Genomic DNA, 26,049 nt, shown 5'->3' on the forward strand with positions numbered 1-26,049 from the left:
AAATCTTGACTGCAAAACTCCTAATTTAGGTAAGAAAAATATAGAAGAAACTGCTTTTGGGATTTGGAGGGCCATAGGCAGTTCCCAAATGCTAGAAGCCTAAAGTTATCATAAAGGCTGTCTTCCATCTTTTCCCATACTCTTCCTTTCACATAATAACGTGCCTTCCCCTCAATTCACACAAAGGCACACATTTCATGCATATTTATGAGTCCAAATGGATCTGTGTTTAGCACAGGTTCTGTTGTTTTTTGTCTTGAAATTTTCATGCATGAGAATCAATAAAAAAAAATTCTTCCCCCAAAATGAACGTTCCCAGTATTAGATGAAGTGTTCTGGGTGATATATATCATTACATATGTACGTGTGTGAAACTACAGCTATGTCATGGAATTTCTTTGAGATAAAAGGGGTTCTCTAAATGTAAAATGTTGAGAAGTTATGTATTATTAATACAAATGAACTAAAATAAAAGCTTAACCCAAATGATAATGATGCCATTATTCTATTGTGAACATTAAACTGCAGGATTTTTTCTTGTTTTGTTTTTTTTCCCAGATTGAAGAGTCCTTTAAAACAATAGCTTCATACACTGTTCTGTTTTCTTCCCTATTTTCCTATACAACCCACGTTCACTATAAAATAGTATATTTGAAATATGCAACTTTTGTGCACTTCTATAAAACTGAAGCATTTGTAATCACATATATCTATGAGTTGCCAGGTATTTATTATTTTAATTAATGGGGGAACCAAAGTCATGTATAGCCAGGAAGCTTATACTTTGTGGTGCATCTGGTTAAGGCTAATATTTAAATTGTTTTCTCTGCCTTTTATACATACTAGAAATATGCTGACTGACATGGGAAGCTAACCTGAAATTTAAAACCTACTGAGGAGAATCCCTTTTTTCACAGTTTTACCCTTTTATACTTTCTTTTTCCCTTTAGGGAAATGACTTGAGAATCAGCACAGCCCAAGATGAGGTGTATCTGCAACCATCTGAAGAACATATTAATGTGTTGTCACTTAAAGAAGAATTATTTACCATACATGGCACAAATTTCCCAGTCAGTAGGAAAGAGTTTATGACCGTGCTTGCAAATTTAAAAAGAGTCCTCATACAAATCACATACAGCCTTGGGATGGATGCCATCTTCAGGTAAACTCAAGAACTGCATCTCCCAGTGTTTACACATTTACCTTGGGGCAAGCACGCATGTGCTGAGTGACTGAAGATCCCTAAGGTTTGCTGTCTTCAAATGGTAGATAAGAACGGAGCACTGGTTTTCTGAAGTGTTTCTATTAAGCTTTAAAATTTTACATACTCAAGATGAATTTGTCTTAGTCATTTTTTTAGTACTGATGATTCTTTCTCAATTCTGCCAGAACATGCAATAAAAATGATCCCTATACTGAGAAATGCTATACTGGAAAATAAAGCCTCCTTTATGATAGTGGAAAACTAAACTGATATAATTCCATGATACCCATATTCAGAAAGTGGTTTGTAAAATATTTTCTTCCATAAAATTAATTCAATAGTCTCTGACTTAATAGCATATTGTTTATAATGAGAAATATAAGCACCTTCATTTAAATAACTACAAGTTTTTTATAAAATAGTATAATACTATAATGGCTGCATGACATAAAGGAAAGTATGAGCTTTGGAGGTAACTTGACTAGGAATTCAATTAGCTCTATTGCTTATTATATGTGTGACCTTTGGCATGTGGTTGGTCCTTGTGGAAACTTGATTTCTTCAAATGTGAAGTGGAGATAATAGTGCCTACCTTTCAGGGGGAAAATTATATGTGACAATTATGTAAAGTGATCATTACCTAGAATACTTTCAAAGGATTATTCCTCTCTGTTCTCCATTTTTTTTCCTTAGAGAGAGAACTCGCCGACTTGAACCAAATGCCTATAAGAGGCTGGCTGTAGGCTGCTGTGCTTTCCATTTTTAAAACAATGATGTATTTTTCTGACAAAATTTTAACATTGTGTCTGAATGAGCTCTTTTCCTTTCTCCTTTTCTACTCTAATAGTAAATAACACAAGCTCTCATGGCAATTTTGTCCTGAATCACGTTAAGTTAGATGACCAAGTGTGACCCCAAACTGACAACTTGGCATACCCGTAATCAAAGCAGTGTCTCCAACACTGGTTTATCTGCAAGAGGGGTTTTTATTTGCTGGTGCTCCCTGACCTCCTTCATTTGCTTGTGCTGCCTAGTTTGTCTTTCACTTGTAGTATTTCAACTAAGTGTAATCATCATTACCATCTCCCAAAGGAGAGAATCGCAGATTCATAAACAGAACCACTGCCAAACAATGCGCCTCTTTTGCATAGTCAGTTCAGCTAGAAGCTGGGTTTAAATGCCGTGAAGATGAGAAGCAGCACTTAGGAATTAATTATGTTTTTTCACGTTTAGTAAATAGAGATTGTCATGATGTTTAAAGAGTACAAAGAGATGAGTCCTCTGGATTTCAAAATAAATGACAAGCAAACTGACAAAAAGTGGCAAGGGGAGCTTATTTCTTTCTGCCAGCATTGCTTCTCAGACTAGTTAATGCAAAGGCATGAGCCCCCCTGATTCATGTCAGATAACTTTAGGGTCCACCCACCTTAAAATCACTAGTTTCATTCGAGCTTTTTGAGGTTTCCCCATACACGAGCAACGTGTTCACAGAGTATGGCTATGGGATCTGACTCACGAGCTAATCCAAGTAGGTGGTGCTTTCTGCAGCATACATTACGTAAGACACTGTGGTTCAAGAAGTGAAAGCCATGTCGTATTTGAAACTCCGACCCACTTCAGGTGAGACGAAAGTCAGCCTGAATCCTGAGTCAGTAAGCTTGTTATATTTTATTTATCTCTGATCTACTAGTGGATTGAGTCATATTTATAAAGCATCACTCGAATTGATTTCAACTTGTCTTGCGCAGTAGGCTTCCAGCTTGGTATACAGCTTGTGTGCAAGCACAAGTAAACTGAAGCTATCTCAACAGAAATTCATGTTCAGAATTATTTAAGGAAGATTTACTTTCATGGTAGTTCTCTCAGCAAATGGGCTTATGTTCCTCTGGTTATGGAGGAACTGGAATTGAATAGTGGAAGGAGAACTGGGCTGCAGGTCAGGATTTTGACTTCTGTTTTCAACTTAGCTATTTGATAGTTGGAAATGTGTCGTTTTGACCTCTTTGGATTTCAGTTACCTAATCTGTAAAATAAGGAGGAGGACAATTGCTTGCCAACATCAAAAAGTCACTATGAGAGTGGAATTAGAGGACTGCATTAGTGCTTTGCTAATGGCAAATCAGCACAAAAATCCGAAGCATTTCTATCTGACCTGCATCAGTTCCAGGGAATACCATTTTCTCCAAGTACTGTTAAGACCTGGAGACATCTAGAATAAAGCTTGGACTGATATTTCTAAAATTGAGACCATTTTTGCTGTCATTCTTTTCCACAATGCTGAGATGCCCACACGATACAATTAATTTCCTTCTCGTAGTCATCATTGATAAGAAGATAAAAATGGAAAATTTTTATTCTTCCTTTAAGAATGTAAGAGAAATCAACTAGAACTGTGTATCTTTCTCCTTTAAATTCTCCAAACCTTATGTTTAGTAGCATCCTTGATATTTAACTTGATATTTTTCTTATACCCTATAGTAGACATTAGCACAGTTCATCAAATTTTTATTCTCTTCCTTTTGAAATAGTGTATTTCCTTTGAGGGTAGGTGTGGTCATAGGACTTGGTTTGACCAATGAAATGTGGGCTGAAATGATGTATTATTCCTCTCTCCCTCCCTACAAACCCTGGAAAAGCATTGAATTGCTAGTATGAGACTCTGTGGAGCTTACCCAGCTACCAGAAGATCAAAACGGCCTAAAATATTGACAGCACATGCAGGTCAGCTGCCCTGAACAGTTACCTAGAACTGCAGAGGATATTACATAAGTAAACTTTTTTCTGTTAAGCCACTGAGAATTTGGAGTTGTTTGTTGCCACAGCATAACTGAGCCCATCATGACTTTATTGTGATACAACACACATGTCTTCATTGCTTGAAAAGAAATACGAAATTTCTCCAAGGCAAAATGTTTTCACATGCCTTTTAAAAGTAATTTTTTTTGGTTTCAAAACTATTACACGGAATTTATGTAATAAATAACCTAGAAAAATCCTTATAAACCAGCGAGTGCTTTGATGATTATAGAAATAGTGCTGTTAGTATTCAGCACTATTAATGATACAAGTAACCATATTTTGAAGAAATTATTATGATGAGGGTTCTAGGACTCTAAAAAAGATTTATGTAACTTGCTGTTGGGAAGAGGTTCAACCAGGGTTCATACCCACATGTGTTTTCTCCCCATTATCTTTGACTACCTCCTAAATCTACTCTGTAGTATTGGATTCATTCAGTCTGCCAGCATTTACTGAATCCCTTCCCTGTGTACTTGAGTCTCAGCTCTCTCTTCTGTAAAATGGCAGAAACAGTATCTAACTTTCAAGATTGAATGCTAGATGAGAAAATGATGTATCTAAAACACCTGACCTGCTATCTAGTATACGTTGGGAGGGAATGTCCGGTAACAGGCTAACCACTGGGTTTGGGTTTGAGTCTGTGCAGCACCATTTACTAAGAGGATTCTATAGACTAGACACTTTACTTCTCTGAGCTTCAGGGTCTTCCTTTTGTAAATGTGGACAAAAAGATGATTACTACATTGGTTTCATTAATATTTAAAGGCGATATGTCTCAAGTTCCCATATAGTGCACAGAAGACACTCAGTACACAGTAATTATTATGATGTGATAGTTCTAGGCTAAGGAAAAAGGATACAAAGATGGATAAATGACATTGAATTCAAAGAATACATAGTCGAATATGAAGGCAGACGTACTATGTTTGTAGTAGTATAATAAAGAATACAATGGAAGTGTGCACAGTGCATCCTTGTAGGACTAAGGGGGAAAGGATGAATTCTCATATTAGTATTTAATATATTTTTGATGCATGGCTGCAACAGTAGCAGATTCTGTCCATTATTTCCCTTACTTGGTATGGGATCGAAAATGTTTGGAGAAAATGTCCAACTTGTTCCCAGAAGGCCCACTCAGACATTGACTGAGCCAGTGAATGATTGTGTTGCCTTTTAGGAATGAAGTAAAAATGATCAGGCTTCACTAATTGAGTAGCACTTTGTGGAACTTCCAGAAGACAGAGGCTAAAGGAAGTTCTAAATCATCATCTTATGTTTTGTCAAAAATGAAATAGAACAAAGCACCTGAACAGTGATAAAATCTTTATCTATGGCGACTAACCTTTGTTTAAGTAACATTTGTTTAAGTAGAATTAAATAGAGATCTGTATAAAAAAGGTGAGTTAAAAAATAATTATTTGAAAGAATTTTAAGATCAAATGTCCTGTTGTTTAAAGGATAATTTGGGGTTTTTTTCTTTTCTTTTTTGGGGAAGCATGACATATCTAACTCTGGTGGACAATATAGTAAAACAAAAATATTAAGAACAATCTTTAAGACGGTTCCAGGACAATGTTTCTTATATGATTTCAATATTTTCAACACTAGCTTATATAATTATATCTCTTCTCTTCATCCATTATCTTATCTGTACCTCCCACTCATAGTAATAAGGAGAACTAGCCAGCTAAAGCATTTGACTTAGTTGACAAATCTTTGACAGTTCAAGCATCTCCAAACTTTAGTAATTTATTACTACCAGCATTATCTATTTAAATGAATGCAGCCTGTTTCAAGAAAAGAAAATGACCATATTAAAGGGAAAAAGAAAGAACAAACTGCAGCCTTCTTCATGAATAACACTAAAAACAGTTAAATGCATTAAAATCCCATTTAACAAATAGCAGAACCTAATGAATGTTGGGACTGCTCCGTGAATACTAATGTGGAATATTGCTGGAAGATGTTTGAATGTTGAAATTTCTCATAGCTCAAAATGGTTACACAGATTAAGGAGAGGAACATCTGTTGTTTCAAAAGACAAATGAAAGTTGGCAGTTCATTGAAAATATTTTTGTTTTGATTTTGTTCTATTTTATATTGTTTCTTAAAGTAGTCAATTACTCATTTTTCTATTTTAAAACATTCCAATTCTCTTTCTTTATGTTTTGCTTATTAATTTTATATTGAAAATCCTGGGACTATATCTATATACAACTGACCAGGCTGCTATTTAGTAAGTTGTGATAGTCTTTTGTATGATAATCAACTAGTATAGTAATCATGAAATCATCTAATTCTGAAATTAAAGTGATCAGAAATACGTTTGTCATGTGACAGTCCATTAATTGCAGGCAATTAGATGTCACAATAAATTCAGATGAGTTCTGGCCTCTGGCCTCAAGTCCTAACACTAACAGTTTTCAATTTATTTTCTTTGTTAGATGAAACAAGTAAGTTTTCTTCTACTTAACTGATTTTATTGATCTGAAATGTGGATGCTGAGCTTCAGCATATCATTTGTTATGGAGTATGTTACTCACTGTAATATAACTACGTTCCTTTCATCTATCCATTTATTTATTCATTTATATATGTATTTGTTGTGTATCCATCTATCTATTCATCTACCCACTATCCATCTATCCTTGTATCCATGCGTAGATTCATCCATCCAACAAAAATGTATTGAGATGATCAGGCTAGGTAGAGAGATGACACAACAGGTTCTCTGTCCTTAAGGAGTAGCTCATAAGCTCATGTTAGCATAAACAAATACTATCCTTATTTTAGTAACTCTTCCAAACCTTATGCTGTGTTAAGAATTGGCAGATCTAGAAATTCCACTCCTAGTTATATGCCCCAAAGAATTAAAAACAGGTACTCAAAAATATTTGTATACAAATGTTTACAGCAGTATATTTACAATAGCCGATAAGTGGAAATAGGCAACCTTCCATCAACAGATGAATGGGTAAAGAAAATGTGGTATATTGATACAATAGAATATTACTCATCCATAAAAATGCATGAAATACTGATATGTGCTACAACATGGATGAACCTTGAAAACATTATCCTAGCAGAGAGAAGCCAGACACAAAGGGTCATGTATTATATACGTCCACCTGTATGAAATATCCAGGATACGTAAATCCCGGGAGACAGAAGCAGGTCCTTGGTTGCCAGGGGTTGGGGGAACAGTGGAACAGAGTATGACTCCTTGATAGATACAGGATTTTATTATGGAGGGGGAAAGGGGCTAATGAAAATGTTTGGAACTAGATAGGGATGGTGGTTGTACAACACTGTGACTGTATTAAATGATACTTAAAAGTGGTTAGTTTATAGTATGTGAATTTTATCTCAATTAAAAAAAATATTGCCAGTATATACAAGTTTATTTGGCAGAAAAAATAAAAGTTTGAAAATTTTTTTCAATCCTATATAACGTAAACACTATAAAACAGTGATTTTTAATGCTTACCAGTTTAGGACCTTCTGCCAAGTTGTCTAAACTGTGCCCCCAGAGAAGAAAGCATCTAAGAAATAGTCAGATGAGTCAATCTGTAGCTAAAGATAATTCATTTGTCTTTAGAGAATGCCAGCTAGCACTCAGCACCTAGGTCAGTCCCACCCAAATGCCTATTTTCTAAGATTTCAAGTTGATTTTCCTTTTCCTCTTCTTGATTATGTATAAACTTATACACGTTCTAAGATATTATCAAGCATCTAGGACTAAGAAAATCGGGGTAAAAACAATAGATTTTAGAAACTTGCTGAAATGCTTACAACTTGGTTAAAGGTTGTCACTTTCGAAGATACATTTAATGAGCCCATTAACTTTGTTCTCTGGCTTGATTACAACATAGATTCTCAAATTGGCAAGCTCTTCGTTAATTGTGAATTGCCAATCAATAAAAATCTACCACCACTCTTAAGAAAGCAACTAAAAATGCAAGAGTCAGTTGCATCTTTTTTATGGTTAAATAATAGCATATTATGTGTTACAGAGATCTATCAATTATTTTAAAAAACAATAATTATCATTATGAATCAATAGCAGTCATTTAATTTTGTGCTCTTAGAGCTTATTTAAAATTTATTTTAATACATTATAATGACAAAAATCTAGTTTGGGGGATGGAAATAGTATTTTTTGTACTATTTATGTTGTCATTTTGATCCTATTTCAACAGTCAATGTATGTTAATACATGCCTATCATTTTATAACAACATACATGAGTAATGTACTGTATCAAGAACTTTACATTCATTATTTCACTTAATTCTTTAATCAAGTTCATTATGTATGGATTCTTATATTATCTCTGTTACATAGATGACAATACTGAGGCCTAGAGATGTTAAGTAATTTCTCCTAGGCTATGGGACTGGTAAATGTCAGAGACAGGATATGAATCTTGATCTGTCTGACTCCTAAGTTTGTGTTCTTAACAATGAAGATTTTACATTTTATTTTATTTTTTTTAGTGGGAAAAAGCCAGTAAGACACCAATGACATTTATTTAAATTGTGAATGTATATTGATTGCACATTTGGAAAGAAATACATACACACAATATACATATATACCACTTAAGTAGCAGCATTTTTCAATTTGGCCAAACCAGCTTTTCCTAGAAATAATGAATGATACCAAATCTCTCTACTAAAATCCCCAGATTGTACAGAAGTACCAATAAAATGAAGCCCGTAAATACAGAAAACAATGAATTTAACTTAGGCCCAAAATAACTGAGGAAAGTAGTTCTAACTAATTCAACTGAGCATTTGATAAAGTTTCACTTTTACCTACCAACGTGAGGAATTATTTCTGAGAAAAAGCAACCAAAATAATTTCCATCTTTCTTTTCTTTTCTTTCTTTTTTTCTTTCATTTTTCTTTAAAAAGTAGGACTGAATATTAATATTGTGTCCTTCAGCTTTTCTAGTTTAAATGTTAAAAATAAATCCATCATATGAATGTTTTATGCTTTTAAAGTTCCTTCAACTATGATTTTAAACTCTGTAGCTCAAAAAAAAAAAGAAAAAAGAAAGGGAAATCAAAACACATAGGCAAAAACCAAGAAATGAGCAAGAATGGTCTTCTATCTTTTCAGCATTTGATTGTGATACTGATTGTGAGCACTTTAAACTGGGCTGACTTTGCCTAATATGATGAATGACCAAAGCTTCACGTTATGGATATTCACTTGCCTTCTTTCTCAACGTAAAAATGTGCTGTATTTACATCATTGTTCCTGTACTATTCCTCGCACCTAGGATCTTGTTTACTTATTTACCATCTCTTTTTCCTTCTGCTCCAGGCTGAGCTCTGTTGGCCTTGAATCTGCTGTCCCCAATCCTACTGATGGAAGCATTGCAACAGCTGTGGAAGTTTGTCAATGTCCACCAGGGTATACAGGCTCCTCCTGTGAAGTAAGTTTGCAAGAATATAACTTCAGCACATTCCAAGTTCCTTCAACATTACTTTCCATAAACTATTCTAAGATAAGTTTAGTTTTTTCATCAAACATTGCACAAATGATACTGTATTATTACTTCAAGAAGAAACTCCAGTGTCTGCCAAAAAGTCTTGACTTTCAGATAGTATTACTCATACAATGTCATCTTGAAATCGCATTTCTTTTAGAGATATTTTACCTTATGACATAGCTAAAAATCTGATGTTTTTTAAGTATTTGTTTTCTATTTAATCTGTTGATAAAATAGGATAAATGATGGTAGAATAATGTTTCAATGTATTTCTCTTTCATTTCCACCTGAATACTTATTAATAATTTAGCACTCTTCTTTTTCATTCTTTCCCCACTTTTTAATCCTACATACCACATTCTTTCTCTACTTTATTCCTAAGAATACAACCAAATCACAATCATCTGAAGGACTCAATCTTTAAAATGTCAAGAACATAATATGTGGAAGAAATACCCAGATCTAGAAAATTTCCTTCAGGTCTCTGATTTGTTTAGCACCTAAAGTTTGAGATATTTATTATTGTCTCAATATTCTAGATTTATAATAAGACTAATGTTTCTTCATATCACAGTGTGTCATTCTAAGGTAATCATTTTTATTTATTTTTATGTATTTTCTTTAGGTAGTTTGAAAATTGATTTTACTTGAAATCTGGTCAAAAAAATATAAACACCATTTCCCTGATAGAGGGCATGGCTTGCAGATAAGTAGGAGCTTAAATTCTTTAAAAATGGTGCCTTTAAGGAATCATCTGAGTGTACCAAGATGTTCCACTTCAGCACACTACCCCATTAAGCCATTCACAGAAACACCCTAGGCCTTGCTTTGTCAGTTCTCTTGTACTTTAAAATAATGCACGCTTCCCGAGGGTACACAGGGCTTAGAGTCATATTTGTGACAAATGTGTTTTCTTTAACTTGGCTCAGATTCACCTGTCTAGAAATAAAACTAAATGTAATTCACTGTCACTTTTCCAAAATTCATATAGAGTAGAGAAAAATAATCATGGAAATGAATTAGCTCTGTCAACTCAAATTTGATTTTACATGTAAAATACATGCTCTATTTGATGAAATGTATTCTTTTATTAAGAGCCTAGAAGCTTTTGTTTCAAACCAGAAAGCTCTCTTTGAACCTTTATGTTCTTATTTCAACTGAAATAATAAATACCTTAATTCTGTTCTTGCTTTTAACACTTGTTCCCGCATTGGCTATACTCAGTACTCTTCGTCATCTTTTATACAGATTTCAAATACCCATTGAATCTAAAATTGTCTAAATATTAGAATTACTTAATTGGCTACGTGTTTTGTTTCTTCTTTGCTTTCTTCAAAAGTATTTGTTGAGAATCTTTGGTAAATTCTGCCCTAGATGCCGAGGGGATTATCAGGAAGATTACATCACTATACCTGTTCTTAAAGAGCTAACAATCTGTTTAGGGAGACAGAACAAATACCTATGACAAATTGGATCACAACACTATATAATTAAGGCACCAGTAAGTGGTACAGAACATAAGTGCAATAATCTTCCAAAGAGGTGAGCAATTCCAGTGGAAAGAGATGTCACAGAAAGTATCCTGGGGTGGAAAAACCTCAAATTGGATGCTAAATAATGGTAACAATCAGGTAGGAAGCGAGCGAGTGTGGAAGAGTCGAAACAAAGAAGCAGAGCAGGGATAAGAAAACTCTTTAATCATTCCTTCTTTTCTTTATTGAAACTTCCTATCCATAAGCTCGCTATTATCTATTCCTATCCTTTCTTAATTTCATTTGCTTTTTTGTTGAGTTCCTAAGGCCAGGCACTCTAGTTTTGTTATCACTAATATCACTGGATCCTTTAAAAGCTGAGTAAGCTCCAAAGACCATTAATGTCTTCATTCTAGCTTACCAAAAACACATTATATGGCTCCATTATAGATCATTCTCTTCCGCTTTGTTCAGGGCCACAACGTTAATTCAGAATCTTTTTTTCTCATTTCTACTTCTTATAAATTCCTCCACAGTTCATCTGTCAAATATTTTCATACTTTCCTAGTATCATAATTCATTTCACTTGACAAGTAGGACAGATGAGGAAGTGAAAGCAAAGTTGGGTACTAAAAAAAAAGTATTTTAATTGAAATCTGAGTTTCCTCTTCCATATGATGGGAATATTAACCACTTCATGGAATTGTTCATACTTTCATTTTTGCTAACAGATATCAATGAGCATGTATTTTGAGACAATCAAGACTCTTGACATGATGGTAATGTGATGAACAATACAGATACAGTCTCTGACCTCAAGGACATTACATTTAATGGTAGGCTAGACAACATACCACAAAGAAAATTTAAATAAACATGATAAATTCCATGAAGAAACAGGGTGCCTTGATAGAGGTACTGAGAACAGGTGTAGGAAGATTAGATGGGAGGGACTACTTTATGAGAGGTTGTCAGGAAGGTTTTCTGAAGTGATAGCATCTAAACTGAGTTTAGGGTCAGCTTAGGTAAAAGGAACTGATTAGGAAGTGAAACAGAGTTTGGAGTCAGCAAGGAGCTGAGAGGAGGCAGGTATGGCTGGATCTTAGTAAGCAAGGGGGAGATGTGGCACAAGATGTGACTGAAGGAGCCAGGCCATTCAGAGCTTTGCATGCATGATGAGAACTTGTGGTTTTGTCTTAAGTGCAATGAAAAGAGGGCTTTAAGCTGAGTGATGCCATAATCTGAGTTATATTTTTTGAAAAAGTCATTCTAACTACTGTGTGTAGGACATATTGTACATGGCAGGAATGGGAGGAAGGAAAATGGTTAATATGCTATTGTGGTAGAATGCAACGATGATAGTGGTTTACTAGGATAATGACAGAGGATGTAGAAAAACATGTGTTTATTCTAAATATATTTTGGTAGCAGAACCAATAGGACTTACTGATAGACATGCCACAGGAGAGTTGAAAAAGTAAAGATTTTAAGAATGAGTTAGATGACGAGCTTGAGCACTTGGATGTGGTGCCATTAACTGAGCTGAGGAAAACTGGGAGAGGAACAGCTGTGATGGGGAGGATGAAATCAACGATCTATTTAGAAGTATAGATTTGAAAGAGCTATGGAATGTATTGTCAGTGTCCAGTGTAGGTCTTAAACTCAGATCTGTCTGGTCTAGAGATATGTATTTAGAAGGAATCATCAACTAGGGGACTGAGTAAAATGACCTGGGAGAAAGTGTGGAAAGAAAAAGAAAAGTGACTAAGCCCCCAGGAGTTCCTAACAATGAGAAGTGGGTTGAAGCAGAGGAGACAGCAAAGACACGGGGTGGAAACTTTGGGACTGTAATACTACGGAAGTTGTGAGAAGAGGGCTTTTGAGGGATATAAGAATCAATTAAACCATATCTTGATGAGAGATCGAATAAAATGTTAATTGTAGAATTGTTCATTGGATTTGGCTCCCGGGAGTTTGGTGACATGGACAAGAGCAGTTTTAATCAAGTGGTAATAGCAAAAGACAGATTAGGATGGAATGAAGCATAAAAGGGAAGTGAGGAAGAAAAATATTTTTTTTTTAAACTTTTTTTCTTTTTTTAAAAAACTTTTATTGGAATATAGTTGATTTACAATGTTGTGTTAGTTTCAGGTGTACAGCAAAGTGAATCAGTTATACATATACATATGTCCATTCTTTTTGGCACAGTCTTACTGAAAAGGAAAACAGGAAGGTAACTGAAAGTTATGGGATATTAAGGAAGTAATTTTGTCTTTTTTTTTCTGTTAGCTAATTTTTGGTGGAGATACTAGATCATCTTTTTGAGCTGATAGTAACGATCCAACAGAAAGGAAAGCTATTACTGATGCAGCACAGAGAGGAAATATTGGGAAGGCAATAGATAATGGAATACGGATTACAAGTGCAGTGATATTCCTTTGAGAGGATGAGGAATCCCTCATGCCTGTTCCAGAAGGGAATATGACAAATGGAGATATACACTTATGCTCGTGGACTTGGTAGTGGAAATTTGGCTTCCAATGGCTTCAGTTTTCTCTGTGACTAATGAGATGAAATTACTGGCTAAGAGAAAGGTGTAAGGAGTTGGGAAATTTGAAGAAAGAGGATGTGGTATGAGTAATACATTTGCAGATACACACACACACACACACACACGCACGCACACACACACATCCCTTATTAATGACAATTCCATGAATATTTGTCCTGAAAACAGTAAATCAGTTATCTCCCTGTTATCAACACGCTTAATTTCTACCCCCTTCTGGATATGTAGCTTCACCAGTTTTTAGTAATATATATTACATTACAAAATCTCTTCTATAATGAGTCTAGGGTGACAACATTTTTAATGAGGAGAAATTATTAGAAAGGGTTAGATAATTGACACCTTTTCTGTCCTACCCATATGAAGAGGAAAGTTGGTTTTGTTTTCCTTTCAGTTATGAAGTATCAGCTCACCCTTTTTTGTGTGTGTTTGCTATCGATGTTCAAATTTGAGTCCTCATATCCTGAGGCAGAAGGAACATTGCCAGCAATACACAATGCAATTCTATATTCTTTATTACTTCAGTGGTTTCTCTCTTGTTTCCACTTTCAACTGGAAAAAAAAAGGCCTTTTCATGATATATTATGTTGTAGTTAACCATCTAGAAATATAGTAAATAACCCACAAAATGGAATTTTAACTTGAGGGAAATCATAAGCTCCTAGAGGGCAGCAATGTTTGCCCCCCTTATTTTGCATCTTTCTAATTTGTAGTGCCCCCCTACAGAAGAGAAACTTAAACATGACTGTGAACTGAAAGCCAGCACAGACACGCAGATACACTAAAACCCAAATATCCTTTTTCTAATCAGATTTCTATTTTTGTATGATAAAGTGTTTCAAGCTTAAAAAAGAAATGATGGATATAAGTAGTGTTCTAGTAGAATAATGCTATAAAATAAAATATCAAGGTAATATAGGGTAAATAAATCATATACTATTTTATCTAAGTTTGAGAAAGTGTAATAGGATGGAGGAAGTTGAAAATGAGAGATATAAATGATTGTGTTTGTGATCAAATATAGGAGCAGGTGATACCTTTTCTCCAAATGATTGCAAAGATTTTCTGAAAGTGAGAGTTAAGGGCAGTTTGTATGTGGGAAAGGGAGGACATTCCAGAGAATCTACATTCCTTGGAATGACATTAGGTGCTCTCTTAGGGTGAGGTTCTGAAGAGTGCATTTATGTCGGCTGCTTTTTTTCAGTACTTTTTCTTCCATTTTCTTACCTGTGCTTTTTACTTTGAGACTGTCATGTTTCAGTTCTTTATATCTCTGCTTTATTTTGCTGTTTCAGAAAAGACATCAAGCTAATGCTTCCTCTAATCTCATACCTGCCAATAACACTAAGGTCAGTACGAAGCCCCCGTGTCAGGAGGCATAGCTCTGTAGCAATATTTCTATAATGGCAACACTTTGACAAGCACACTTGCTGGGTTTGCTACCTAAATACTTTCCTTTATCCAATAAAAACAAAAGGCAAACTTCTTAAAAATCCCTGAGATTAACTTGAAACCCTATCTTCCTTTCAGTCTTGTTGGCCTAGGCACAGACGAGTTAACGGCACTATTTTCGGTGGCATCTGTGAACCCTGTCAATGCTTTGGTCACGCTGAATCCTGTGATGATATCACCGGAGAATGCCTGGTAAGTGCTTTCTCCTTTGGGGATGCTGATTGACAGGGCTGAAATCAGCTCAACAGGCCCTGCAATTCAATTACTACCTTTGGGACCTTAAATACTTGAGTCAAGAAGTGATTTGATGGCAATCTTTATATTGAACCGAGTTGGAAGCTGAGAACGTTCTTTCATATGTGGTCTCCCTGACTAGCAAGTATTAGGAAGCATTTATTCATATTAGTCTAAGAACTGAATTAAGATCAGATACATCATAATAAAGCATAACTAATGACTGGGATACATATCTACCACAAATAGATATGGTTTCAATCCCTTCCATAAATCTACCAAAAAATAGACTGTATTTCTGTAATAGGAAATGATTTATATCCCCATAATATGAAAACTGTAAAATATAACCTCTGTAATAGACATAATTCAGTTTTTTTCACTTTGAAAATGAGGGCATGATATATTTTTTAAATACCTGCAATTAACTAAATACAAAGCATCATATGTAGATTAAAAAATAATAAATATATGCAATACATATTCACCAGGGCTGCTTCCTCCTTCTACAATTAAGTCTATACTTTAACCAGAAAAAAAGCCCTGCAAAGGGCAAAGCACTTTCCATCCTGCTAAGAAGCTTTTGGATTGGAGAATTACGCTGAATAGACCATTCTGATTAACTCAAGGGCATGTTAGTTTTATATTGTCTGACATGGCATGAAGCTTGAAACAACACTTCTCATTTCATTAGTCTTGCAGAAAAACAATTTGAAATGGTGCCAATTTAGGAGGAGATCATACTCTCATTTCCCTGTAGGATGTAAGGCAGACTGTGTTATCTGTATTTCTTAACATTCTCTCTTTCTCTTGCTTTCCACGCCTCCCCCCCAACAAACCACCCTTTTTCTTCTATTTAAAAGCTTCTGGAAAAAATCCAAAATGAAAATTCAGGGCTTTTGTTTCAATGTGATTTGGCATTTAGGTTTATTGATGCTCTTTCTGTTTTCTATATAGAAGATTTTGTCTAATTGCATTGCAGTATAAAGCATGATAGCCTGAATTTGTGGATCCGTAGATTTTTCAAATGGCACTGTTATGAATAGAAAGACTAAGTGATTTTCATTTTAATTATACAATAAGTCTTTTAAAATGTACCTTGGGAAAAATATTGAGTTACCTTTAAACACTTTACTAACATGTAATAGGAAATATTCAGGCCAAACCAGATGCAGATTTCCTTTACTTAAACCTAAAAAGACAAAAATAAATATTTCATGATATCAGACTTATAATGTTCCCAGTAGTAATATTTCATGTTACATTCACTGAGTCTAAAATCGTGCTGTTAGTTCATTTGGTTATGTGATATTTCTAAGAATGAAACCCATTGTTTTAGAATAAAAAATTTTCATCCAGCATAATTGGGGGAAGAAGAAGGGAGAGGATCAATGATTATCTGAGGCCTTCTACTAACCTAGTTTATTGACTTTGTTTCATGGACAGGAAGATACGAGGCTACTTTAAATAATACAAGGAATCTTAGGGAAACAACAGAGATCTTTTTTTTTAAATTTTATATATTTATTCATTATTTTTTGGGGGGTACATCAAGTTCAATCATCTGTTTTTATACACATATCCCTGTATTCCCTCCCTCCCTCAATTCCCCCCCACCCTCCCTCGAGTCCCCCCCACCCTCCCCGTCCCAGTCCTCTAATGCATCTTCCATCCTCGAGTTGAACTCCCTTTGTTATACAACAACTTCCCACTGGCTATCTATTTTACAGTTGGTAGTATATATATGTCTGTGCTACTCTCTCACTTCATCTCAGCTTCCCTTCACCCCCCGCCCCCCCAAACCTCGAGTTCTTCAGTCCATTCTCTGCATCTACGTCCTTGTTCTTGTCTTGTCACTAAGTTCATCAGTACCATTTTTAGATTCCATATATGTGAGTTAGCATACAATAATTGTCTTTCTCTTTCTGACTTACTTCACTCTGTATGACAGACTCTAGGTCTATCCACCTCATGACATATAGCTCCATCTCATCCCTTTTTATAGGTGAGTAATATTCCATTGTATATATATGCCACATCTTCTTTATCCATTCATTTGTTGATGGGCATTTAGGTTGCTTCCATATCCTGGCTATTGTAAATACTGCTGCAATAAACATTATGGTACAAGTTTCTTTTGGGATTATGGTTTTCTTTGGGTATATGCCCAGGAGTGGGATTACTGGATCATATGGTAGTTCTATTTTCAGTGTTTTAAGGAACCTCCAAACTGTTTTCCATAGTGGCTGTACCAACTTACATTCCCACCAGCAGTGCAGGAGTTCCCTTTTCTCCACACCCTCTCCAACATTTGTTGTTTCCAGATTTTCTGATGATGGCCATTCTGATCGGTGTGAGGTGATACCTCATTGTGACTTTGACTTGCATTTCTCTGATGATTAGTGATGTTGAGCATCTTTTCATGTGTTTGTTGGCCATCTGGATGTCTTCTTTGGAGAAGTGTCTATTTAGGTCTTCCACCCATTTGTGGATTGGGTTATTTGCTTTTTTGGTATTAAGCTGCATGAGCTGCTTGTATATTTTGGAGGTTAATCCTTTGTCTGTTGTTTCATAGGCAACTATTTTTTCCCATTCTGAGGGTTGCCTTCTAGTCTTGTTTATGGTTTCTTTCGCTGTGCAAAAGCTTTTAAGTTTCATGAGGTCCCATTTGTTTCTTCTTGATTCTATTTCCATGATTCTAGGAGGTGGGTCAAAAAGGATGTTGCTTTGATGGATGTCATAGAGTGTTCTGCCTATGTTTTCCTCTAGGAGTTTTATAGTGTCTGGCCTTACAAGTAGGTCTTTAATCCATTTGAAGTTTATTTTTGTGTATGGTGTTAGGAAATGTTCTAATTTCATTCTTTTCCATGTTGCTGTCCAATTTTCCCAGCACCACTTATTGAAGAGGCTGTCTTTTTTCCATTGTATATTTGTGCCTCCTTTGTCAAAGATAAGGTGCCCATATGTGTGTGGGCTTACTTCTGAGTTCTCTATTCTATTCCATTGGTCTTCCTTTCTATTTTTGTGCCAGTACCATACTGTCTTGATCACTATGGCCTTGTAGTATAGTTTGAAGTCAGGAAGCCTGATTCCACCAACTCCATTTTTCCTTCTCAAGATTGCTTTGGCTATTCGGGGTCTTTTGCGTTTCCATACAAATCGTAAGATTTCTTGTTCTAGTTCTGTGAAAAATGCCATTGGAAATTTGATCGGGATTGCATTGAATCTGTAAATTGCTTTGGGTAGTACAGTCATTTTCACGATGTTGATTCTTCCAATCCAGAAACATGGTATGTCCCTCCATCTGTTTGTGTCGTCTTTGATTTCTTTCATCAATGTCTTAAAGTTTTCTGCATACAGATCTTTTGCCTCCTTAGGCAGGTTTATTCCTAGGTATTTTATTCTTTTGGTTGCAATGGTGAATGGGAGAGTTTCCTTAATTTCTCTTTCTGCTCTTCCGTTGTTAGTGTATAGGAATGCAAGAGATTTCTGTGCATTAATTTTGTATCCTGCTACTTTACTAAACTCATCAATCAGTGTTAGCTGTTTTCTGGTAGAGTCTTTAGGGTTTTCTATATATCATGTCATTTGCAAAGAATGACAATTTTACTTCTTCTTTTCCAATTTGTATTCCTTTTATTTCTTTTTCTTCTCTGATTGCTATAGCTAAAACTTCCAAAACTATGTTGAATAATAATGGTGAGAGTGAAGAACCAGCTTTTAGTTTTATTAATTTTTGCTATTGCTTCCTTCCTTTCTTTTTCATTTATTTCTGCTCTGATCTTTATGATTTCTTTCCTTCTGCTCACCTTGGGGTTTCTTTGTTCTTTTTCTAATTGTTTTAGGTGTAAGGTTAAGTTGTTTATTCAATAATTTTCTTGTTTCTTAAGGAAGGACTGTATTGCTATAAACTTCCCTCTTAAAACTGCTTTTGCTGTGTCCCATAGGTTTTGGGTGGTTGTGTCTTCATTGTCATTTGTTTCTAGATATTTTTTGATTTCCTCTTTCATTTCTGTAGTGATTTCTTGGTTGTTTAAGAGTAAATTGTTTAGTCTCCATGTGTTTGTATTTTTTGCAGTTTTTTTCCTGTAATTGATATCTAGTCTCATGGCATTGTGGTCTGAGAAGATGCTTGATATGATTTCAATTTTCTTTCATTTGCCAAGGTTTGATATGTGACCCAAGATGTGATCTATCCTGGAAAATGTTCCGTGTGCACTTGAGAAGAAAGTGTATTCTGTAGTTTTTGGATGGAATGTCCTGTAAATATCCATTAAGTCGATATGGTCTAATGTGTCATTTAAAGCTTGTGTCTTTATTTATTTTCTGTTTGGATGATCTGTCCATTGATGTAAGTGGGGTGTTCAAGTCTCCCACTATTATTGTGTTACTGTCGATGCCCCCTGTTATAGTTGTTAGCATTTGCCTTATGTATTGAGGTGCTCCTATGTTGGGTGCATAGATATTTACCATTGTGATATGTTCTTCTTGAATGGATCCCTTGATCATTATGTCATGTCCTTCCTTGTCTCTGTTAATAGTCTTTACTTTCAAGTCTAATTTGTCTGATATGAGTATTGCTAATCCTGCATTCTTTTGACTTCCATTTGCATGGAATATCTTTTTCCATCCCTTGACTTTCAGTCTCTATGTATCCCTTGGTCTGAAGTGGGTTTCTTGTAGGCAGCATATAGAAGGGTCTTGTTTGTGTATCCATTCAGCCAGTCTGTGTCTTTTGGTTGGAGCATTTAATCCATTGACATTTAAAGTGATTATTGACATGTGTGTTCCAATGACCATTTTCTGAATTGTTTTGGCTTTGTATTTGTAGGTGTTTTCCTTTTCTTGTGTTTGCTACTTAGAGAAGTTCCTTTAGCACTTGTTGTAAGGCTGGTTTGGTGGTGCTGAATTCTCTTCACTTTTGCTTGTCTGGAAAGCTTTTGATTTCTCCCTCAAATCTGAATGAGATTCTTGCTGGGTAAAGTATTCTTGGCTGTAGGTTTCTCTCTTTCAGGACTTTCAGTATATCCTGCCATTCCCTTCTGGCCTGCAGAGTTTCTGTAGAGAGGTCAGCTGTTATCCTTATGGGTTTTCCCTTATATGTTATTTGTTGCTTTTCTCTTGCTGCTTTTAATATTTTTTCTTTGTGTTTAATTGTCATTAGTTTGATTAATATGTGCCTTGGTGTATTTCTCCTTGGGTTTATTCTATATGGGACTCTCTGTGCTTCTTGGACTTGGTTAATTATTTCCTTTCCCATATTGGGGAAGTTTTCCACTATAACCTCTTCAAATATTTTCTCAGACCCTTTCTTGTTTTCTTCTTCTTCTGGGATGCCTATAATTCGAATGTTGGTATGCTTAATGTTATCCCTGAGGTCTCTGAGACTGTCTTCTATTCTTTTTATTCTTTTTTCTTTTTCCTGCTCTGTGGCAGTTATTTCCTCCATTCTATCTTCCAACTCACTTATTCGTTCTTCTGCCTCAGTCATTCTGCTGGTTATAGTATCTAGAGTATTTTTAATTTCGGTTATTTTGTTATCCATTGCTGCTTGTTTTTCTGAGTTCTCATGAACTGTTTCTTGTACTTTCTCAAGGGGTTTTAATCCAGCCCTGCCTGAGTGCCTGAGGGTACTTGTTATCCCTGAGTGCCTTAGGTGGCCCACAGGGCATCTCTCCACTGCCTGTTGCAGAGGTGAGGAGAGAGAGAGAGAGGCTATGCCCGGGGCTCCTTCCCCCCACCCGTGAGCCTGCAGCATCCAGCCGCCATCATGGCTGGGCAGCTCTCAGGGGCAGGTACTCCTCGCCGCGGACCTCTTCCCTCCTGCCCTCTTGGTCCATCACCTTACTGGCAACGATTTTTCTCACCCTGAACCAGCTCTCCAGTTCCCACGCTCCCGCTCCCGGACCCTCTGTTCAGCTGTGAATCAACGTCTCAGTCCAGGAACGCTGAGCTGTGGTGCAGACCCTCCATGTGTTTCTCACTCCCTCCCGTCTGCCACAGCTACGCCGCTTCACCCTCTATTAGCTGTCGTAGATGCCTCCCTACCGCTTATGTCGGGATACTTGCGGTCCTTTCTGGTGTCCGACGTCGTCTGCTGGTGTTCAGCTGGTTCTCTTTGGGAATTATTGCATCCTTCTGTGCATTCCCAATGCATCTGTGGAGAGGGATGCATTCTATGTCCCTCTACTTTGCCGCCATCTTTTTCTCTCTCCAGAGATCTTAATGGTAAAGAAACTGGGGTGTTTTCTGAGTTTTCCATTGTAGCTGGTAAATAGGTGATCGTGTAAGATATTTCTGGAGACTTTCAAATGCTGTTTATCAGAAATGCTATTGGTAACTAAATGCTCATATCCCATTTTGAGCATATTCTTTCTAGTATGATCCACAAAGAGAAAAATATTTGTGTTGCACGTCAAGGGTGTTCTTACTGTTCAGTTGACCTGCATTTTAGCTTCATTTTTTTTTTTTTTATTTATGCTTCCCTCCCAGCAATAGACAGAAGATTTATGAAATTTACAGATAAACTGCTTTTTAGTTAGTTTGGCTTTGAAATGTAGTTAGAAATTAACTGAAATATTTTTTGATATCAGATCAAAATCTATTATAGTGCAGACCTATATTAAAAGGTCATTTTGACTCAAAGTACTTTTGAAGTGACGTAGGAACCATTCAAGCTGCATGGGAAGATTACATACTTGTTCCTTGTCATTGTTCTTGTGATAAGTGATGTGAATAGACATTTGGAAACACTTTTGTAGCAGGACACCTGTAAAAATAACCAGCCCATCAGAGCAAACCTTTCATCTTTTTCAGTTTGGGTTTCCATTATATTATTGTCTAATAATGTTTTATAGTTTCAATTGCAAAAACACTCAAGTTTTAAGATTAATTTTATCATTTCCATTAAGTGAAATATGGCATTAGGAAATGTAAGAAACTTCTACATGTTATTTTTCTTTTAAATCAATAAAGAAAAGCAGGGTCTCTGAATTGTGTGAGATTTTCAGTTGAGTTTAGAAATACCATTTTCAACATGGTTAAAACATGATCAATTTTATGATCCTTGATCTTATTTTTTAAAGCCCCCAAGTCTTTGAAGATATCATTTTGATTATGTCAATATGACAATATGCAAAGAATATTGCAAAAAACATACTTTTTTAGTAAGAACCAACTTTAGTTAAACTTAAAAACTGAAAGGAACTAACATGAAGATGAAATCAAAGAGGAAAGCCTTTCATCAAATTGATCTGTGTCTTGCACCTTCCATCACAATATGCTGTTATTTAGACATGTTGATAATAAAGTTAACATCTTTGCTACTTTGATAGAAGGTTGCTAAATAAATTTGAGAATTTTAAATACCTTAAAGAAAAACCTATTTTCAAGTATAACCAGATACTAAAGAATTACTTATTCACTTGTAGTTCAAACTGTCATGGGATTTCAGAGCTTGAAAACTTCATATATTATGGGCTTTAGCTCCCACATTTTACAGTACGTAAGCAAGTGGTTCAGAATTAAATTATCGGATTTTCACTTAATATCTTCTACTCAATAAAGAATCTTTCCCTCTCCCCAAGGAATTTAACAAGCTGTATTCAAAAGTGTGTATTTATATGTGTTTTTAAATTAAATCCATTTACTAAATGTAATTAAAATTAAGTTTCTTAAGAATATACTAAAATAAATAACTCAGAACTTTTGTTAAATCTAACTGGCTATCCCATTGGTCATCCAGATTAATAAATTTCTACTTTGTGCTTAAAATGAATTTATATTTTACTATTAGCTTTTTCCTCTACATATCTGGTTGCTGCTGATAAAATTAAAGGCAAGGTCTGATAAACTCTTTCAAAATGAGAAAAAATAGAATTTTATATGCTTATAAAATTAAAAATGTATTTCAGTCACAATAAATCCATATTGTATGATATTTAATAAGCATTAGATACATTTTATTGTATCATTGGAGTTTGAAGAAGTTATGTCTTCACGGTGCCAAAACATCATAAAAATTTATCAGTTTGTGCTGTTGAGAGCTTTACAGACAATTTCATTGGTTGATTTTCTGATTGTTCACCTTTACCCCAGTCTTGTTGAATTTTGTGAACACAAAGGGGGTTGACGGATGTACTTTATTTAATATGATGAAATCGAGATATGAATTACTTTTTGATTTTTTTAATTTTTGAAAAGGACATGGTTCCAAAAAATACTAGTTGACAGAAAAAATGCTGTTTCAATTTTAAAACACAATGTCTGAGGGAAAGTGTTATGTACCTGGTATACCTTTAAAATTTTTTCAATATTTCCATTTTTAATTATGAGTCAAGCAAGGCCCTCACAGCTGTGATACATTAGCACATTGTCCACATCATCAGAGCCTAGTGAGGTCCAATTCATCTGTGAATGTAAGAGGCCCACAGTCTCGGAGGACTTGTATGATTAGCCACAGTTCTCATTAAATCATGAACAATTTCCATTAAATATATATTATTAATACTCTATGGCTACACACACATACACATACTCACAATCACATGTATTTCCTTAAAAAAACTAAAAATCAATAAGATTTTTAAAAATCAATAAGGAGATAAGACTTGCATAATGAAAAAAATTTATAATGAATTTCAGTCATCTTTTTTGTAAGTACACGTATGCTGAAACTAGTGTGTAGTTTATAAGCTAGACATTAAATTAACTTTCAAACTATTTCCCAGCTGTAAAATTGACCATTTAATGTGGAAAATTATTCTTCCTAGCGGGGAACAGACTAATGATTCTATAGACCTATTTTTGGTGACATGTTGATGTTTGATACCAAAATAATATACTCTGATGTGCATTTCTTCCTCAGAACTGTAAGGATCACACTGAGGGCCCATATTGCAATAAATGTCTTCGTGGTTTCTATGGCGATCCTACTAAAGGAACCTCTGATGACTGTCAGCTCTGTGCCTGTCCACTCAATATCCCATCCAATAAGTGAGTAACAAACTTACCTCTCTCGTGAGTTGGGAATCCAGTTCTGCAAGTGCATTTTTGATATAGAATTTACCTTTCTCTTGTCACACATAAGTAAATAATAAATATATGCATGAATTTCTCAGGAAGATAATATATATGAGTTTTTCTAAATATAAAATATTTAAAGTTATGGTTATTTATTCCACAGAATTTTTAATATTTTAGCTCTCATTTGGGGGATTTAATATCTAAGATGCAGGACTCAAATAGAATTTCTAAACCAACTCCAAAGAACAGACATATATTATACAAATGAAGACATGTACCCACAGGCATACACACACACACATCCCTTCATACTGTAATAAAAAGACTACTAAATAAATGCTGCTCATTTAGGTCCTAATCACACACTACCTATTTGTAACTCTTAGGCGTGTCATAACCCCCTCAAAACAGTAAAATAAGAAATCAATCTAGTTGACCTTTAGGCACCAGTTCTATCCCTTGGTTATTGCATGGTTTATCATATTATCACATATTATGTGTATATATATATATATGTTTATCTTATTGAAGTAGTTATAACAGTATTATAAATTATATGAATATTTAAATATGTATGATAATTCACATCTTACTTTGCATAAACTACATCTTTAAAAAGTTTAACACAAACTTCATACAATGTTTCCAGCCATCCAGTTTTCTTTCTTCTTTTTTTTAAATTTTCTGTTTGTTCACCTAAAAAATAACCTTTTGTAGCAGAGTTTTATTTTTTTTGTTTGTTTTGTTTTTATTTGTTTATTTTATTAATCTTTATTGGAGTGTAGTTACTTTACAATGTTGTGTTGGTTTTTTGCTGTACAGCAAGGTGAATCAATCATATATATACATATATCCACTCTTTTTAAGATTTCCTTCCCATTCAGGTCACCACAGAGCCTTGAGTAGAGTTCCCGCTGCTATACAGTAGGTTCTCATTAATTATGAATTTTATACATAGTAGTGTATATATGTCAGTCCCAATCTTCCAGTCTCCCAATTCATCCCACTCCCCCACTATCCCCTTGGTAACCATAAGTTTGTTCTCTACATCTGTGACTGTTTCTACTTCGCAAGTAAGTTCATCTCTACCATTTTTCTAGATTCCACAAGTAAATAATATTATACGATATTTGTTTTTCTTTATCTGTAGCAGACTTTTGAAAGAACATATTTTGTCTGCTCTTCCCTTTACCTTTTAGGGGAACACTGTATTTCAGCTGCTCTAATTCACTTTCCCCTCAGGGCTGCCATCCCTTAAGCAAATATGTAGGCAAGACCCTGAAACCAAAAATGTTTTTTATTTTAATAGGGCATATTATGTTGAACAATAATCAACACTTTTTACTGGCAAAAATTGTAAATAACTATAGTTTTAAATCAAAGAAATTGTAAAAATTTTTCTTAAAGTTAGGCTTAGTGCTTAATAAATTTCATGTTATTTTATGTAATTTCCACCTATTTCTAAATGCTGCATTAATGCTTGCAGAGCAAAAATTTTAATAATTTTTAACAAAATCTGTCAATTACAATTTTTTAATGTGAAGATGTTATCAAGTTGGTCATACTCTGAGGTCTTACCCAAGATATTCCTAATGAAAATGGTCTTTTGTTACTAGAGTCCAAAAATAGTACAAGCTAAAGGCTTTGAGAATAATTCTGTCATTAAATTTAAAAGTCCTCATAGGAACTATGCTTCCTACACTGCATCCCACGTGAAATCTTTTTCCTCTTCCCATCAGAATTTTCCATCTTAGTCACTGGAAAAGAAGAGAAAGTACTAAGATTTAATGGAAGCA

At 34.9% G+C, this 26,049-nt stretch overlaps 1 protein-coding gene across 1 annotated transcript in view; it reads left to right on the plus strand.

The window, feature by feature from the left end:
* LAMA2 (laminin subunit alpha 2) overlaps window positions 1-26,049 on the plus strand; it is a 604,135-nt gene that overhangs the window by 357,410 nt on the left and 220,676 nt on the right. Inside the window, exons 14-17 of the mRNA XM_057737971.1 lie at window positions 951-1,162; window positions 9,334-9,445; window positions 15,074-15,187; window positions 24,096-24,223. Of these exons, the coding sequence (XP_057593954.1) occupies window positions 951-1,162; window positions 9,334-9,445; window positions 15,074-15,187; window positions 24,096-24,223 (566 nt within the window). The remainder of the gene's footprint in view (window positions 1-950; window positions 1,163-9,333; window positions 9,446-15,073; window positions 15,188-24,095; window positions 24,224-26,049) is intronic.

This window comes from Hippopotamus amphibius, chromosome 6 (genome assembly GCF_030028045.1).
Source record: "Hippopotamus amphibius kiboko isolate mHipAmp2 chromosome 6, mHipAmp2.hap2, whole genome shotgun sequence".
Taxonomy (NCBI): domain Eukaryota; kingdom Metazoa; phylum Chordata; class Mammalia; order Artiodactyla; family Hippopotamidae; genus Hippopotamus; species Hippopotamus amphibius.